This window comes from Hydra viridissima, unplaced genomic scaffold, assembly GCF_058129835.1.
Source record: "Hydra viridissima isolate aposymbiotic clone 2 unplaced genomic scaffold, HvirCarnegie_v1 scaffold_12, whole genome shotgun sequence".
NCBI classification, from domain to species: Eukaryota; Metazoa; Cnidaria; class Hydrozoa; order Anthoathecata; family Hydridae; genus Hydra; species Hydra viridissima.
In genome coordinates, this window is record NW_028324311.1 from 3575885 (window position 1) to 3593431 (window position 17547).

The window sequence follows — 17547 nt, forward strand, 5'->3', positions numbered from 1 at the left end:
TTGAAAAAGGTCATTCTTTACCCAAAGATTTTCGTACAATATTAGTTACAAAGACTAAAAACGATGTAGCTGTTATTGCGGACAAGGCATACGTATATTTTGGAATAAAAAATAACATTGAAAGAATATTGAACTTACATGAATACCAATCACAGGATATTCGGTTAAATGTGAATTAAGATGGTCTAACTATATGGAAATCTAGCTCATATCAAATATGGTCAATCTTAGTTCAGTTTGGAAAGTTTCAACCATTTATGGTAGCTTTATTTGATGGCAAATCTAAACCAAAAATGTCAAAATTTCTTTCTGAATTTGTGCAAGAATGGAAAGAGCTCTCTAGATCAGTAGTAAACATCAACGGTAAACAATATAACTTATCAGTGTTTTACTTTGTTTGTGATGCTCCCGCAAGAGCACTTTTTAAAGGAATCGTTCAGCATTCTGGATATTACTCTTGTGAAAGATGTACCCAAAGAGGTATGCAAAAGCATACAAGGACTGTGTTTGATGATTTAGAAGAAAATGTTACTTTACGCAATAACGACCCAGCTAACACAAAACGTTCGAATACGTTCTCAAAACGTGCCCAACCGTTTCTAACGTTCTACGAACGTTTCATGAACGTTTTGTGTTAGCTGGGGATCTGTTTCTTAACCATTCTTACTCATTTCCAGATGCCAGTGGGAAGCGGCATCAATACTCTTATTCATGTTTGCTTCTATTGCCAATTAACTTTATACAAGATTTTGTAATAGACTATATGCATTAAGTTTGTCTCGGAGTGGTGCGTCGTTTGTTATATTTTTTAAAAAGTGTGTTTATTGGTATATTTGATGGTCTGTTGTCTTCCGTGCAGCAAAATATAATTTCTGAGCAGTTGTTAAAGTTTAATGGAAGACTGCCAAGTGACTTTGTCCGCCAACCAAGGTCAATATCAGAATTGAATTGGTGGAAAGCAACGGAGCTACGTAGTTTACTTCTTTATACTGGTTTGGTTGCATTGAGAGGTGTATTAATTAAACAAAGTTACAAGTATTTTTTGAGTTTGTCGCTTGCTATTCGAATGTTGTCTGAGAAGAATACTATTAAACGTAATAGTAACATTGAGCCAGCTAGACAGCTGCTTAATTACTTTGTTAAGAATTCGAAAGAGCATTATGGCTCTTCTTTGAATGTATATAATGTACATGGACTGTTACATATTACTGATAATGTGGAGTATTTTCAGTGTAGCTTAGATGAAATATCTGCTTTTCAGTTTGAAAACTATTTGTATCAGATAAAGCGATTAATTCGCGGAAAACATAATTCAGTTATGCAAATTGCAGAAAATAGTTATGTTATAATACCTTTAATGCAAGATATGTAAACATGTTTGAATGATCTTACTAAATGAATCTTATAGCTCTCTTAGTGTTTTTTTATTCGATGTTTTAAATTTTCACTTGCTTTCAATGTATTCACTTAAAATTCACTCTCTCCTACCTGCAGGTTTGTAGAGGAAGATAAATTCCAGAATTTTGGATAATTGTGACAAGGAATAAGTCTTCATGGACTGAGTTCATTAACTTTGCAATAAATAAATATTGTAAACTTATCTTTTAGATATTATGCTGCATGTGTTGTCCTGGAATATGGTTCAGAGTGGAAGACCATTTTGCCTTGTCCGTGGGTTGTAAACATAGGTAAAAAGCACTCTTTAGAAGAGACTCTTCCTGTCTTTGCACCATCATCATCATCATCTTTTTTAAATTCGTCTATAAAAAGAATTAAGGTGGTCCTACACTCATAAAAGCTTATTTTTATAAAAAAAATTTTTTTTTTTTTTAAAGCTTATTTTATTTATTCATCACTTGTGAATAGTCTCTGATTATATTGGATTTTAAACAAACTCTATTAAAAAAGATATTAGCTGTTATATTTAGGTATCTTAAAAAAGTATCCTTAGAAACGCCCATAGCAACCACATTTTGAGTTATTTTTAGGTTAATAACTAGTCAAATATCTTTTTTATTGTTAAAAATTGATGTGAATATAAAACCTCGTTTTGGTTATACGCAACTTAAAGTCATAAGTTATAAAACAGCCTGTACAAGTTGTTCGTAAATGAAAAAAGTGCTGTCAATTATAGGAGCTTTTGGATATTTGTTTATATTGCAACCCCATTTGTATTGGTACCAAACGAATTATATTTAAAATTATGGCTAAGGGGAATAAGAAAATTTTTAACAGGAAAAGAAAGAGAACGAATCAGCATCTTCACAACAAACCCAAGAGATTCAGAGACTTGGTGTAAGTATCATTTAGACAGAGTTCATGGTGTAAATACTTATGTAGAGCAAGTGAATCTTTCTGTTGCAGTCTTTAACATTTTGAAACCAACTTTTACTGATTTATCTTCAGATGATTTACTAAAAAAATGTCTCCATGGTAAGACCCAAAGCCAACGAGGCACTCAACCAGATTATTTGGAGACGCTGCCCAAAAAATGTTTTTGTGGGTAGAGTGGTCTTAGAGTCTGCAGTTAATTTATCTGTTATTGAATTTAATGAAGGGCCTAATGGAATCCTCTCTGTACTAAATAAATTTCATCTAACAGGATATGTTACGCCTATGAAACTTAATGAAAAGAAGAAAGAATCTATTAAGCGGTCTCTTCAAAAGTCAAATTACCGTGTCAAAAAGAGAAGAAAACAACTAAGAACAATTAAAAAGGGTTACTTAGACAAAGATGATGAAGAAAAAAACTCGAAATATATTCCTGGAGGGTTTTGATATGCTTTTTGTGAACTTTTTATTATGGTTTTATTATTTTGTTTTATATATTTGTCGTTTTCTCAGAATAAAGTTTTGCTTCGAATAAAAATCTTTAAAACATGATAACTTTGGACTCGTTTAAGCTTTTCACCTAATTTTTTTTTTGATTTTTCACATAATTAAAAAGGATCCGGATGAGAGAAGGATATATAAAATAAAATAAGGAAAGTACTTTTTTATGAGACTAATGTTGGCCACTTGTCCACCAATTTTTCTATGTTTGTTTCAAATCTTGTAACTTTTTATATACTGTGAATAATATAAAATGCTTCTCTCATCCGGATTAATATAACTCAATGAGTATATACACCAATTTTTAGCTTGACATGATAAGTATTTTGATTGCTAGCTTGTCACAAAAAATGCTAGTTTTTTCATTCATTTTTTAAATAATTGGCTAATCGAGACATTTTTTTTTTTTTTTAAAGTTGATTTTTGTAAATAGTTTATTGAACCACATTTTAGGTGAAAAAATTAAATCAAAAACTCTTTGCTTTCAAAAGTTAGCCTTTTCTGTGGAGGACCACCTTAAGCGTACTATTCCAAAACAAGACAATGAAAAAGTACCATCTTTTAAATAAAAACAAAATTACATCACATACCCTTAGTCGGAGTCATGGAGTCGGAGTTATGGAGTCTGAGTCATGGAGTTGGAGTCATGGAGTCGGAGTCATGGAGTCGGAGTCATGGAGTCAGAGTCATGGAGTCGGAGTCATGGAGTCAGAGTCATGGAGTCGGAGTCATGGAGTCGGAGTCACGGAGTCGGAGTCATGGAGTCGGAGCTCATTTTGGCTGAAGTCGAAGTCGGAAAAATGTACTAACTCCAACTCCAGTTTAAAAAAAAATTTTCAAAGTTTCATAATTTTCATAAGGATTTTATAGATGCTATTCATTAAAATACTTTATGCTCTGTTAGCCCTCCAGTTGTTACAAAAGTACAAATTTCAGAATGCTCTGAAAGCTTTAGGATATCCAGATACAATGTGAATTGCAGTTTGCAACAACTGGAGGACAAGGAGTTTGACATGTTATTTTAAGGCCTTTAAAACAGAGATAAGCAATAGGGTCTTTTGTTACTTAGCACTGAGAATCATAAATCACATCCCTTGCGCTCTCCTCTACCATCCCTTAAAATAGAATAACTTTATAATGCCCCAACCCCTAACTTAAATTGTCTGACACTGTGCTGCATATTCTTAGTAGAAAGCTATGTGTGCCCCCTCCAAGCACCAAAGAGCTGCTCCACAAACAGAAAGACTGTAAGTATTCACAGGGGCGTCGCCTTGGAGGGGGTAGGGGGGGGAGTCTCCCCCTCCCAGAATCTAAAAAAGAGAAAAGTTGGGAATTTCCTTGCCTAGAGTTGGGACAGTTGGGAAATAGGTGATAAAATCAAAAAATACTTTCTAGTTAAATAAAATTAAAATGTTTGCAAAAATCCATCATCCATCTAATTCTTTTTTGACTTGGACAAATAAACTTTACGTTTATTAAACGACTTATGGCTGTTTTCCACAAGACGAAATAAATTGTGGAGTCATAAAGAAGAGCCCTTTTGATTTCCGCGTTGTTTTTTTTTTCGCGCTACTTTTTTTTTGTTATCAACAATAAAAATGGCAGCTGAAAGTTTATGCTGTATGTTTGACTAAAAGCAGTTATTCTTTTTTTTTTCATACTTTCTACTTTGAAACGTGAATATTTATTTCCATGAATTGATTTCAACATTTGTCTTATTTAATGTTTATAAAAGTTATCACACTTATTAAGAGTGATAACTTTTATAAACATTAAATCAGTTAAAAATTACGGTAAATTATAGTATCTGCATTTGTTTTCCAGCACTAACTATGAAAAGCAAAAGATATAAATTACAATGTTGCGTATGCAAAGCAGTATTTAACAACGACTATAAAACCAGTCATGAAAGATCCGTTCATGGTGGTAGAAAGGTTCATATACAAACAGTGGGAGCCCCAGAGAATCCTTTTCTAGCCTCCTTAGCTTCAAAAAAACGAAAAATGGTACCTCAGAATGCTGGTGATGATGTCGAAGTGGATGATGAAATACAAAGTAGTGAACATACAAAGTTAGACTTGATAATAATTGAAACATCGACTTCAACATGTAGTATATCCATAGAAGAAGAATCAACATCTTCTGATAAAAAATTTGAAGAGGATGCAAGTTCAAAAATTCAAGATAATGATGCAAAAGGGGAAAACTTGGGTTATGTTGTAGTCCAGGAACAAGCAGAGAAACTTACAGAACTAAATTCTAAATCAGATCATTTAAAACAGTTTCCTGACCGAGATGAAAAGGATGACATGAATATTATTAACTTGGATACTTCTGAAGTAAGCAGTGAAACAACAAGTTGGACTTTGCTCATGGGGAATTTGGGTGTTTTAATAGATAATCTTAAAGATTGTAATGACATTTATAAAAAATACTGTAAAGAAGTATTAGTAAATGAAAAATTCGCTGCGATTGAAATTGTAAATGCAACAAGTTCTGTGGTGGAAATGTCAAAAAATGTTTTGAAAATGGGAAATGCTTTTTTAAGAAAACTCGATATCAAAGCTCAAAGTATTATAATTGACAAATCAGATTCATCAGCATTGATAAGCCATGACCCAGGATTACGTCCACATACAATTACAGATAATCAAAAATCGTATTTAATCCAGTTAGGACCACACCAACCAAAACTTGCTAGTTTCCCAAGTGACGGTAAAAATAGATTTAATCCCCAGTGGTACAAAGAGTTTGAACATTTAGAATACAGTACCCAGAAGGATGCCACATTTTGTTTTGTCTGCCGGCTTTTCCCTAAGGTATTTGGAAAGAAGGGAAAAACTGAAGATGCTTGGATAAATGTTGGGGTAAGATCTTGGTCCAAGATGAAAAGCTATGGGAAAGCAAAACTTGGAAAGCTTCAGGCACACTTTACCTCTCAAGCACATAAAGTTGCATTAAGTGAATATTGTCACTTTCTTATGAAAAAAGGTCATATAGATCACCTTATTGATAAATCCAATAGACTTGCTCTTATAGAAGAGCAAAAAATAGAGGTACAGAATAGAAAAACTGTTGAAATTCTTATTGATACATGCAAGACTTTAGGAAGCCAAGGGCTAGCGTTTAGGGAATCGGACAGTGCTAATCAAGGTAACTTTGTTGCAGTAGTGAATCTTATCTCTCGCCACAATCCCACACTAAAAGCCTGGATTGAAGATAGAGCCCTTCGTCCATATAGAGTTACATACACAAGTCCATCGTCTCAAAATGAAATGATTAGTTTAATTGCAACTGAATTAAAGGGAAAGATCATAGAAGAAATTAATAGCTCCAATTTTTTTTCCGTGATGGCCGACACTACTCCCGATATGTCACATAAGGACATAATGAGTATAGTTGTGAGAACAGCCAGTGAAAACGGTGAGATTCGGGAAAGGCTTTTAAAATCCGTTGAATGCACTGATAAGACTGGAAAAGGGATGGCTGAGCTAATTTTATCTTCTTTACATAAAGAAAGCATTGACACATCAAAGATGGCTTTTCAGTCGTATGATTACGCGAGTTCAATGTCTGGACAATTTAAAGGAGTACAAAAGTATGTAACAGAAGAAGTTGGCCATAATGTACCCTACATACCTTGTCAAGACCACAGAACAAACACTGCTCTTGAACATGCATGCAATGTTAATACTTTAATACGAGAATTGTTTAATGTCCTCGAACAGTTGCATGTTTTCTTCACATCAAGCACAAAAAGATTTAGTCATTTAAAAGAAAAACTGGAAGACATTGACAGTGCACTACAGCTTGTAAACCTGTCTAGAACAAGATGGACCGCACGAGCAAAATCTGTTAAGGCTTTAAATCAGTGTTTAGAGAAGGTTGTTGATCTTCTTCAGAGCATCTCAAATAATAAGATTTTTGATACTAACACAAGAACTAAGGCAATGGGACTTCTGAAAAAAGTAACAACTTTTGATTTCATTATTACTCTTTTCTTCATGAAGAATATCATTGAGAAGATAAAAATATTAACAGAAATCTTAGAAAGTCCAAACTTCAATGTTATCGACAGTATAAATGTAATTGAAAGTACTGCCAAGAACATACAAAATATCAGTAACGATACAGATGCTATGAATAATTTGATTGAAAGTGCAGTAATATTTTCTAGGAAATTACACATTGATGCAGAAAATGATTACGAACGACACCATAGATTAATAGCAATGGAGATGAAAGCTTTTTACCGGAAAGAATTCAAAGAGGTCATAGACTCTCTAGCCATGGGTTTAACAGAAAACTCGGCAGCATTAAAGGAAATATTTGCCCCTATCACCAAAATTTTTAGTTTTCCTTTAAATAAGGATAATTTGAGTATTGAAAACTTAACAAAAGCAAACAAACTTTTTCCTCCTGGATACAAGGATCATATTCCAGACGTTCATGTGCTGAAAAGCCAGATGGAAATTTTGATAGATATCTGTTTAGAAGAAGGTCATGAAGATTTTAAGTCATCAAGAACACCAGCTAAGACGCTGCAAGACATTTTGTACCATGTTGTGAAGTTAAAGGATATACTGAAACAAGCCCATAAATTATGCATTTTTGTAATCACAGCTGCTTATGGTGTAGCATCAAATGAGCGTTCATTCAGTCAACTCAAGATTGTAAAATCACATCTGAGAACAACAATGAGTGACGAGAGATTGGATAGCCTCATGCTACTAAAGTGCGAAAAAGAACTTTGTAAAGGAGTTAACCCCGAACATCTTGTTAAACGATGGGTTCAATTGAAGAAACGTCATATTAAAATCAAACAGTAGGCAAAAAATGATAGTAATGATAAAATATTGTGCGTATAAGTTTTGAAATAAAATAATATTTTCCATATTCCTTTGTACTAATTCATTTCCGTAAAATTTTAAACTGCTATATATGCTGCCAAAATGGTTTGTAAAGTTTATTGGATTTGTAAATTGTAACATTTTTTTGGACTGATACAGTTTCACTATGAATGGGTAAAACCTTTAGACGTTTTTTGAATTGAATATTTTGTATAAATGTAAAGGAAGCTATGTTTTGTTAAAAGAAGTCAATAAATACTGATAATTGACAATTCATGAAAGTGAGTGCAATGTAGTATAACAATCAGTAGATTTTGTAAATAGGACAAAAATTGATTTTTTGAATTCTTAAATTATAAAAAACAGTTGTGAAAACTATGTTAAGCAGTTGGGAAAAATAAGGTCTCTCCCCCCCCCTGGAATTTTCTCACGCAACGCCACTGAGTATTCAATTAACTTTGCATTAGAAAGACTGTAAGTATTCAATTAATTTTGCATTAGAAAGACTGTAAGTATTCAATTAATTTTGCATTAGAAAGAATGTAAGTATTCAATTAACTTTGTTTCTCTGGAGAGAGAGAGTATTGGAAAATTAGTGATTGAAGAAGCTGTTAAATAAAAGAAGAACTTAATGAATCTCTAAAGGGACGCTTTGTGTTTCTTAACAGAATGAACTATTTTGCAATCAATACTTAATACTTTTTTTGAAAAAAATGAAGCAGTTACCAAGATATTAGGAGTAAAAGACACCAAAGCTAATCACACCAGCGAATTTCTCCGGGTCTTAGTAGGAAAGATTCTTAAAGAATATGAACTTAAAGAAGAACAAGTTTTTTCTGTCCAACTGATTGTATTTCAAACATGATTTTGACAAATTCATAATGTTGTTAGCGACTGAATAAGAGTTTATTGCATAACAAGAGTTCAGAAAAGTTTTTAGTTCAGAAGTTGTTTTCTAATAAATATTGTTTAAAGCACTAAGTGGGTGGATTATTTCTATCATAGTGATGAAATAGCCAATGTTAACATTTTACTACAGTAAATTTGTTGTTACAAATTTGTTACTTATGAAGGACTCGGATTCGTCATAATAAAACCAAGAAGTCGAAGTCGGAACAGCAGCAGACCAACTCCACAGTCCTGCTACTGACATGCATATTTGATAGTTAGGAATATTTATTTATCAATATATTGATTCCAAAAAGAATATCTTTTGTTTTCAAAATCAACTTCAGAGTCTAATACAGAGAATCAATACACACTTCAATTGAGAACCAGATATCAGGGACAGACCATTACTGTTATTAAAGAAGATATTGGGTAAACCATGAGAACTGATGTAAGTTTGCATATGCATATTTGATAATTAAGAATATTTATTTATCAATATATTTTGATGATGATATGGATACAACCAATAAAATGACTGTAATATCCTCCATACAGCGATGGCGAGCTGGACATGTCATATTCTTAAATAGGCTCCCTCCACAACAAAGAACTCAAATATATATATTTTAAATGTAATGTATTTTCTTAAGGAGGTTGTAAACATTTTTTAGGCCTCTATAGCAGTCGCAACACTTTGCACCAAAGTCTGCACTTATTATAGATTGATTGATTGAGCTTGGTTTTTTCTGCCTAAATTTTAAAAAGTATTTGGCACAAGGTGATGCAAGAGAATTAGGTACTCAAATTTTTTTACACATCACATTGACATAATCAATTACCAAATATGTCATATACTTGTCTGTAGCACACTCATGTTTCCAGATATTTGATAATCACTAAGAATTTCAAATTTAAAAAAAAAAAATGACATTTGCTAAATTACTAAGCAACTTTTTAGTCTCCATTAAAATCAATAAAAGAAAATTGTTGATTTCATTTTTCTAATTTTTAGGAGATCACAGTTTTAGTGGCTATAATTATTAGGGGACAGAAATTTTGTTGATTTCAGGGTTTTTTTTAAGGATCTTACTGGTTTTATGATGACTTATTTTTCTGATTAAATGTTTTTATGAGGATCCAATTGTTAAAGGGATATATATATATATATATATATATATATATATATATATATATATATATATATATATATCCCTTTAACAATTGGATACTAAATTTGACAACAATTTAGCTGATTTCGACATTGAAGAAACCCTGAAGTAACAAAACAGACTTAATATAAGTCTGTTTTATTTACCTATAAAGATGGTAAATGGGTCTAGTTTTCTAAAAGTTTTTAACGTTTTCAGTTAATTTAAGCTGTTCTTGTCGGGTAGTTCATGGATTATTTTTTTTAAATTTCATTAGTTGCTTGTTTTTGTAACCGAAATAACTTTACTTATATGATTTGAAATTCAAAATAAATTAAAGTTGTTCTTTACATATTTATGCCTTTATACTTACAACGTCTATTTAGCTAGCGTCATGACGAAAAGAAGCGAGGTTACGGTAGTCGATATCAAAGCGGAAGTTTTAAAGGTATTGCGGTAGGCCCTAGCGACGTCGCTTTGGCCACTGAGTAAATTTGTTGTCTTTTTTTTTTATGAATAAGCATTGTTCTCTGTACCGAGAGAGAAGAGTACTTACTGAAGACAATTACAAATTAGCAATATAGTTAGTTTGTTATTTATAACTCGATTAGTTATTAATTAATATTATTACTGGAAATTAGTCTGGTATAGTCATAAACAGGGGATTTTAACATATCTTTTTTATAAAAAAAAAACCTAAAATAAAAATGTCTGTAAGACGGAGAAAACGATGACGTCCTAGTAACGTCTTTATTTTGTCCCTTTGGGACGGACACAAAGCGTTTAACTTGGTACGTCCCTTGGACGTCTCGGCTTCGTCCAGTTGGGACATCTACCGGTCCGAAACGGATGTCTTTAGGACGTGCTATGGGTGTCCTTCTGTTCACCGGGTAAACATCATTTATCATTTCGTTCTAATGATTTTACTTCAGAATTATTACGAAATTTTTTTGAAAAAAAGTTTACACTTGGAAAAACCAAAACAGCTGCTGTCATAACACAAGTAATTGCATCGTTTATTGATGTGAAAACAAAAAGTGAACTAAAAAAGGCTAATTTTAAAGCTCTCGTAACAGATACTTCCAATCATAAGAGCATTAAAGTTTTAAATGTAATTGCATGATTCTTTAATCCAATCATTGGTGTTCTTAACAAAAAAATTTCACTCCAAACAATTCTAAATTAACAGTCAACAACAATTTCTAATTTAACTTTAGAAAGAACTGAAAAACAAAATTTAAAGGAAAATGTAGTTACTTTCACAGCTGACAATACAAATTTGAATTTCGGTAGAGTCAATCGTAATTATGTCAATAATGACTAGCGTAAGCTTCAAAACGATTTTAAAAGAGAAATTGTTGGAAATGGATGTATGGCTCATATAGCACATAATGCTTCAAATGCAGGATGTGATACGTTTGATATTGGTATTGAAGCAATTGTTGTTAAAATTTATAAACATTTTAATATTTACACCCTGAGAACAGAAAAATTCAAACAGTTTTGTGATGAAGTTCATTCATATTATAAACCTTTGTTAAACCATTCAAGCACACGCTTTTTAACACTTCAACCGGTAATATTTTGTTTAACTGAGTTTTTCAATTCTTTGAAGGATTACTTTGCATCATTAACAAAGTGTCCACCAATTATCAAATCTTTTTTTGAGAACAGTGAAAATAAAGTTTGGATGTTATTTATTCGAAATCAGCTTAAAAATTTCAATGATTCAATAAAACTTATTGAATCATCATCTACAACAAGTTTTGAAGCAGTATATCAAATGAAAATATTGAAAGGAAAAATAATAAATAGAAAAGCATTTAGATTTCTACCTACTAATTCCAAACCTAAACTTCAAAAGCTAATTGAATCTACGAAAAATCAAGTAATGATCAAAGTGAATGAATTTTATGAAACTATAATCAATTATATTCAGTTATGGGAAAATTCAACAGACGGTTTGCAAGTTTTTATTAGGATGATAATGAATAAATATCCTGATTGGAATGATGTCGAATCATCAACTCAATATGTTAAGAAAAGATATGGAGAGAAGTTCAATAATATTATTATGTGAGGGTGGCGTTTTTAATTATTATTATTTTCTTTTTTGCAGTAAAGGGGAAGGGGAAGGGGAAGTTTGGGTTTGGTGTTATGTTTGGATTAAGTATATGGAGGTTGGGAACGAGGTTAGTGGTCTGGGAAGTACTTGGTTAGGTTAGGGCGAGGTTTAGGGATAGTTTGGTTAGGAATGGGCAAGGTTTAATCTAAAAGGGCTAAACTTATAATCGCCGTCCTCAGTATATTCTATAATATAATAAGAATCAACAAATATTCTATTAATGTGTAATGGTAGCACTCTTACTCTTCCAACTTTTATATAATACAAATAATATTCTCTTACGCTTCTTGCAGTGTTCAATACTTTTTATTTCAATTACTCCTCTTTCTTTTATATCTTCTTTTATTACAAATATCTCTTCTTTAATTAAATCTTCTGGTTATTCTCCAAGAATCAATATTAAAATCTTCTTTTCTTCTTTTATTCAACTGCTTATTAAACTGTTTATTCATCAAAATACTCTTCTTACCACAAAATTCTTTTTCTTCTTTAAAATCCTCTTTAAATCTCTTATAACTCTTTTCTCATAAAAATCTTCTTTTAAATCTCTTTTAAACTCTTTCTCTTAAAATTCTCTTTTAAATCTCTTCTTCAAAAACTTTCTCTTAAAATTCTCTTTTAAATCTCTTCTTCAAAAACTCTTTCTCTTCTCCCAAAAACTTCACTTAAAAACTCTAATTCTTCTCCTCTTAACTCTCTCTCCACTTAACTCTCTCTCCACTTAACTCTTTGAGTCCTTCTTTTTTTGAGCTTTTATAGTTTTTGCTTGTTTTCCTGTTGCGATATCTTTTCATTTATTTATATGGCAGGTTTATGAGTCTTCGTGTTTACGTCTTTTCTCAGTTGTATTTAACTTTTCTTCTTTCCGTTTTATCGTCTACTTACGTGATAGATTGGTGAATCATCGTGTATAAGTCTTTTCTGATCGTTGTTTTTGACTTTTTAATTGTCGCTTTATCGTTTACGAATCTCCACGTTTACGTCTTTTCTCAGTTGTTGTTTTTAACTTAATTCTTTTTGCTTTATCATTTATTTATGTGAATAGTGGACGAGTCATCTTGTATGTGTCTTTTCCGATCGTTGTTTTTTAGCTTTTCTTATTATCGCTTTAACATTTACGCGTCTTCGTGTTTACGTTTTTCCACAGTTGTATTTAACTTCTAACGCTTTATCACTTATTTATGTGAAGAGTCTGTGAATCATCTTGTGTATGTTTTTCTATCGATCGTCGTTTTTTATTTTAGTTTTCCCTCCTCACAATTATGTAAATTTACTATTTGATGAATATGGCTTAATGCGTGGTTATGTTATACAAAACTTATTAAGCTTGTCAAACTTAAAACTTAGATTAATTTAGAAAAATTAACAGAGTTTGCATTTTGTTTGGCTGGCTCATCAGGAGAAGTTGAGAGATTGTTTTCGATAAATAATAAGATTTGTGGAGGCAACAAAAATCGACTTGATATTGAGACAATTGATTCATTGACAACTATTAAATACAAGTCTAACTTAAAATGCTGACATTTTTATAATCTAGTTAAGGATAATGTTTCTTTTCTTAATAATGTTATTTCAAAAGAAAAATATTCAAAATAAAAGTAAATTTATTTTTAAGACTTGATTTTTTTTAAAAAAAAACTCACAGTTATAACTGAATTTCTCAGCCATTAAATTAAATTTTAAATTTAGATGATACAAAAAAAAAAAAAACTCTTTACTGTCAATTTAACAGAACAAACATCAACATTTGTCACTAGGTTTCAGCGAAGGTGGAAGCTGAGTCCAAAATTACATAATCATGAGATATCAGATGACCATCTAGATTGCCTTAAAAAATGAAAAACATTGGCAGCAGGCCTTAAGCTTTGAAAAACACTGGTTCCCACACTGTGTTGCTGTAATGAATAGGTATAAAAAAAATATGGAGGGATATCTTGCACAGGTTGCTTGATATCCCATTGTTTCTTGCTGAGCAAAATCTAGCATTTTGTGGCCATAAGGGAGATGCATCTTCTTTGAATTAAGGAAACTTTCTTGAGATGGAAAAGATGCTTTTTAAATATGACCCAGTGTAAAAAGCACACTTAATGATATTAACGCAAAGTAAATCTGCAACAGTAAAAGGATCTGTGACTGAATCTTATCTTTCAACAGAAACTCAGAATGAATTTATAGCTGCTCTGGCAAATCATGAGAAGGAATTTTTTTAAAATTATATAAAGGCTGCAAGGTATTTTGGAATCATGTTTGACACCACACCTGACATATTACATACTGACCAGATGTCTGAGGTGATCAGATATGTGAAAATCCTAAACGGGATATTTGAAGTGAGAGAAGTGTTTCTGTGATTTTTTCCTTTAAAAGGTAAAAAAGCTGATGACCTCTGTTTAGACATTTTAAAAAATTCAGCTCTATGTGATCTTCGTGAAAATGTGGAAACAAGAGGTGCAGCACAAGGTCTTTTACCTGCTATCTGTAATTTCACGTTTCTGTTCTACCTTTACTTTTGGGCTGCTGTACTTGAGGAAGTTAATTCGACATAGTAGTATCTGCTGACTAAAGGCTTAACACTTGACAAAGTAGTAATTAAGTTAGAGGCATTAAGACTTTTTCAGCATGAAAAGCACAGTCAATTAGTGGAGCATGCAGATGAAGAGGCACTTTTAAAAGCAGACCATGGAATATTAGTAGAAAGAAGATTAAGGTTCAATAAGAGAACGACAGGGGAACAACTCAGAGATGCTGGACTCACTATGCAAGATGAAAACAATGGGGCGATGCTGAAGTGTATTGATCGTTATATTTCTGAACTGCAGACCTGATCAACAGCAATCAAGGAAGTAGCAAATATGTTTGAAGCTGTTCAAGCCAAGAGTCTTCTTTCAGCAACTGAAAAGGAGTTGAGGGTGTCAGTTCCAAAATCAACCACTATCTATGATGAGCTATCCGAAGTAGAGCTTTTAAAAGGAATACCAAGACTGAGAAGACACAAGACGGCGGTAGATGTTGATATCCACAAAGCTAAAGACTGGTCAATATTTGATATTTTAAAAATCATAGTTGACTGGAATTTCCTTGAATCTCTCCCAACACTCTCACTAAGCCTACAGTTATTTCTTACGATCTGTGTGTCTACTTTTCAAAACTGAAACTTATAAAGAACTATTTGCGATTAACCATGGAGCAGTCTTTGGCGCTTGTCTGGTTTCGCATCCCCCTTTTTTTTTGCAGATTCTGGAAGATCTTTGTCTGAAACGGAATATAATGGTATTCATTTTTATTTTTGATAAAGAAAAAGTGCTCTAATTCACATTTGAATATTTCATTTTTCAAGGCACGGAAGTTAGGAGTGATATGTGGGCTTGTTTTTTCTTAAGGGGGTTCACACAATTTATTTGACTCACTAAGGAATAATTCTACAAAAAGTTATTAATTTACGTCTAATTGTACTTTTTCCACAAGAGATTTGTTTTAAAACACCACAGATATTGCTTAACATAATTCAGTTTAGTTACTCTTATTCCAATATATTTCAAACATTACAATATCGATACTTTTGTTCCATTATGAATTTAATATTGTGAAATTGCACTTAAGGAAGTGATTAAGTCATAATTCTCTTGACACAACAATAGTTCTTAAAAACATGCCGCAACGTTAATAAGTTTAATTTACAGCGCTTTAAATGAACCTTATTTTGTATCATTTTAATGCTGCGAAGTATATTTCTAAACGTATAGTCAGTAACAGAGCTTATATTACAAGCTTCAGTCTTGTGTTAAACCACGACAATGGCTCCCAAATTAAAGAGCAGACGTTCTTCTCGTTTAAACCATTGGATTGTTCGTTTTTCCTTAGAAAACTTTAAAGGAGGAAAGCTACCGTTGAATAAAGCTGTATTGCAAAAATATCTTTTTGAGAGAGAAAACAATCCTAGAAAAGAAACAAAGCTCATTGCAAATCATCTAGTTAGCGAAATTGTTGAAAACTTTTGGTTACCTGCTCGTATTCTAACGAAGCATAACAGGAAGGACTTCGCTGATCAGATTGTCCGTTTGGTAAAAGAATGAGACACTGAAAAAAATTCCTGAAAGCAGAAGACAAGAAAGAAAAGTAAAGCAAAAAGCAAAAACTTTTACAATTAAACTGGACAGTCTGTTTGATATATCACATACAGACACTTACACATTGCTGAAACACTCTGGTAACGACGAGTGGCTTATTGACTGGGAATTTCTAAAAAGCCAACGAAAGTTTCCTCAAGTGGGCTCAACGGCTGGAGTTGACTAAATACTTGCTGAAAAAGAGCGACAACGCTACATCAAACTACAGTGTCAGGAAAAAAAGGAAAACAAAGGAACTGCATATTAAGAAACAGCAACTGAAATGTTTAGCCATTGTTGATAATAATGAAGTCAAAGAGGGCGACGAATTTTCTTCAGATATTACGAAAGAAGATGAAAGAGATAAAATTTTTTCAGTGAAAGAGAAAAAAAAGCATTAGATGAATTTCATAACCTTAACAAGAATATAAAAGAACTTAGAGCGTGGGACTGGCATCATGATCAAAATAGTTTTTTATTTCAACAAGCACTTGAAGTAAAGAAATGGGCAATTGATTGCTTGGAGAGAAAAACATTTCCTCGTGAGGACTATCGTGAACTAGTGGAGCTTACTCTTTTTTGTTTTGGTGGACATATTAAAAGAAGTTTCCGCACTCGGTATGCTGGTTCTGATTATCAAGCAAGATGGATGTCAAAAGCCATTTGTTATAGAACAATATTCCTACTATTTCGTACTTTTGAACTTACTGATGAAGAGGCAAGAAAGGTTGAGAGGATGGCTGAATACATTTGTCTTTTTTACGCAAAGTACTTTCTTCAATTTGCTATTACTTCAGCTGCTCCAGCTAATGACCTAAATTTCTTTTATTTAATGAGGAAATTTATATCAATCAACCTTGAAAGTGCAGAGGAAACCATCAAGTCTTTTGAAAGACACTTTCGATACTTATCTGAGGAGCCAGTAGTCTTTTCCTTGTTCGACGACTCTGTGAGTTATGCAGAAAAGACTATTATGGGTCAGAAACTTATAAACTTACCAAGACCTAAAATATTTACTCGATATAAACCGAAGACTCCGAGTATTATTTGGCGCAACGAAGAAAAATCTTTTTTATCGTCTTCTATTGGCGAAAAGTCATGGTTGCTTTTTCGTTTGTTAAAATTAAACAGACCCCAAGAATTGCTAAACGTTCCATCAAAAGATTGGAACCAAATCGAGGACTTAAACGCCGCAAAAAAATTTGTGTGCAATGTTTCTTGTGTCAACGATATTGCAGAGCGAGTTATCAAGCTTAAAGGAGACATCAAAGACAAATGTTTTGATTCACTACAGAGAACAACTTGCTCAAGCTGTGGAAAAGCATCGAAACAGTTTAAAGGTGCATGTTTCTCAAAGAAATCAATTGAAATTAATTTTCAACAAACAAACAAATAAAATTTCAGTGAAGTTATTAATTGTATATTTATTAGTACTTCAATAAATCTTTTGTGGGATATTTACAAATAGTCATAAATTAATAAAAATTTTTATAATTGTTTTTTAATGGTTAGTAGTTAAATTGTGTAAACCCCATTAAGTAACTATAACAATTAGAGAATAAAAAAGTTGCGCAACACTTGCGCAATCCGTTTTT

The 17547-nt window shown here is 32.2% G+C and overlaps 1 protein-coding gene and 1 pseudogene across 1 annotated transcript; both read left to right on the forward strand.

Annotated features, from left to right (window-relative positions):
• Positions 1 to 763: 763 nt before the first annotated feature.
• On the forward strand, positions 764 to 2778 carry LOC149880806 (uncharacterized; annotated as a pseudogene).
• A 1626-nt stretch (positions 2779 to 4404) lies between these two features.
• On the forward strand, positions 4405 to 7661 carry LOC149880807 (zinc finger MYM-type protein 1-like). Its single transcript, XM_090067886.1, has 2 exons — positions 4405 to 4452; positions 4657 to 7661. Exons 1-2 carry the CDS (start codon positions 4431 to 4433, stop codon positions 7659 to 7661), a joined length of 3027 nt encoding a protein of 1008 aa, XP_089924012.1. The 5' UTR covers positions 4405 to 4430.
• The last annotated feature ends 9886 nt before the right edge of the window (positions 7662 to 17547 follow it).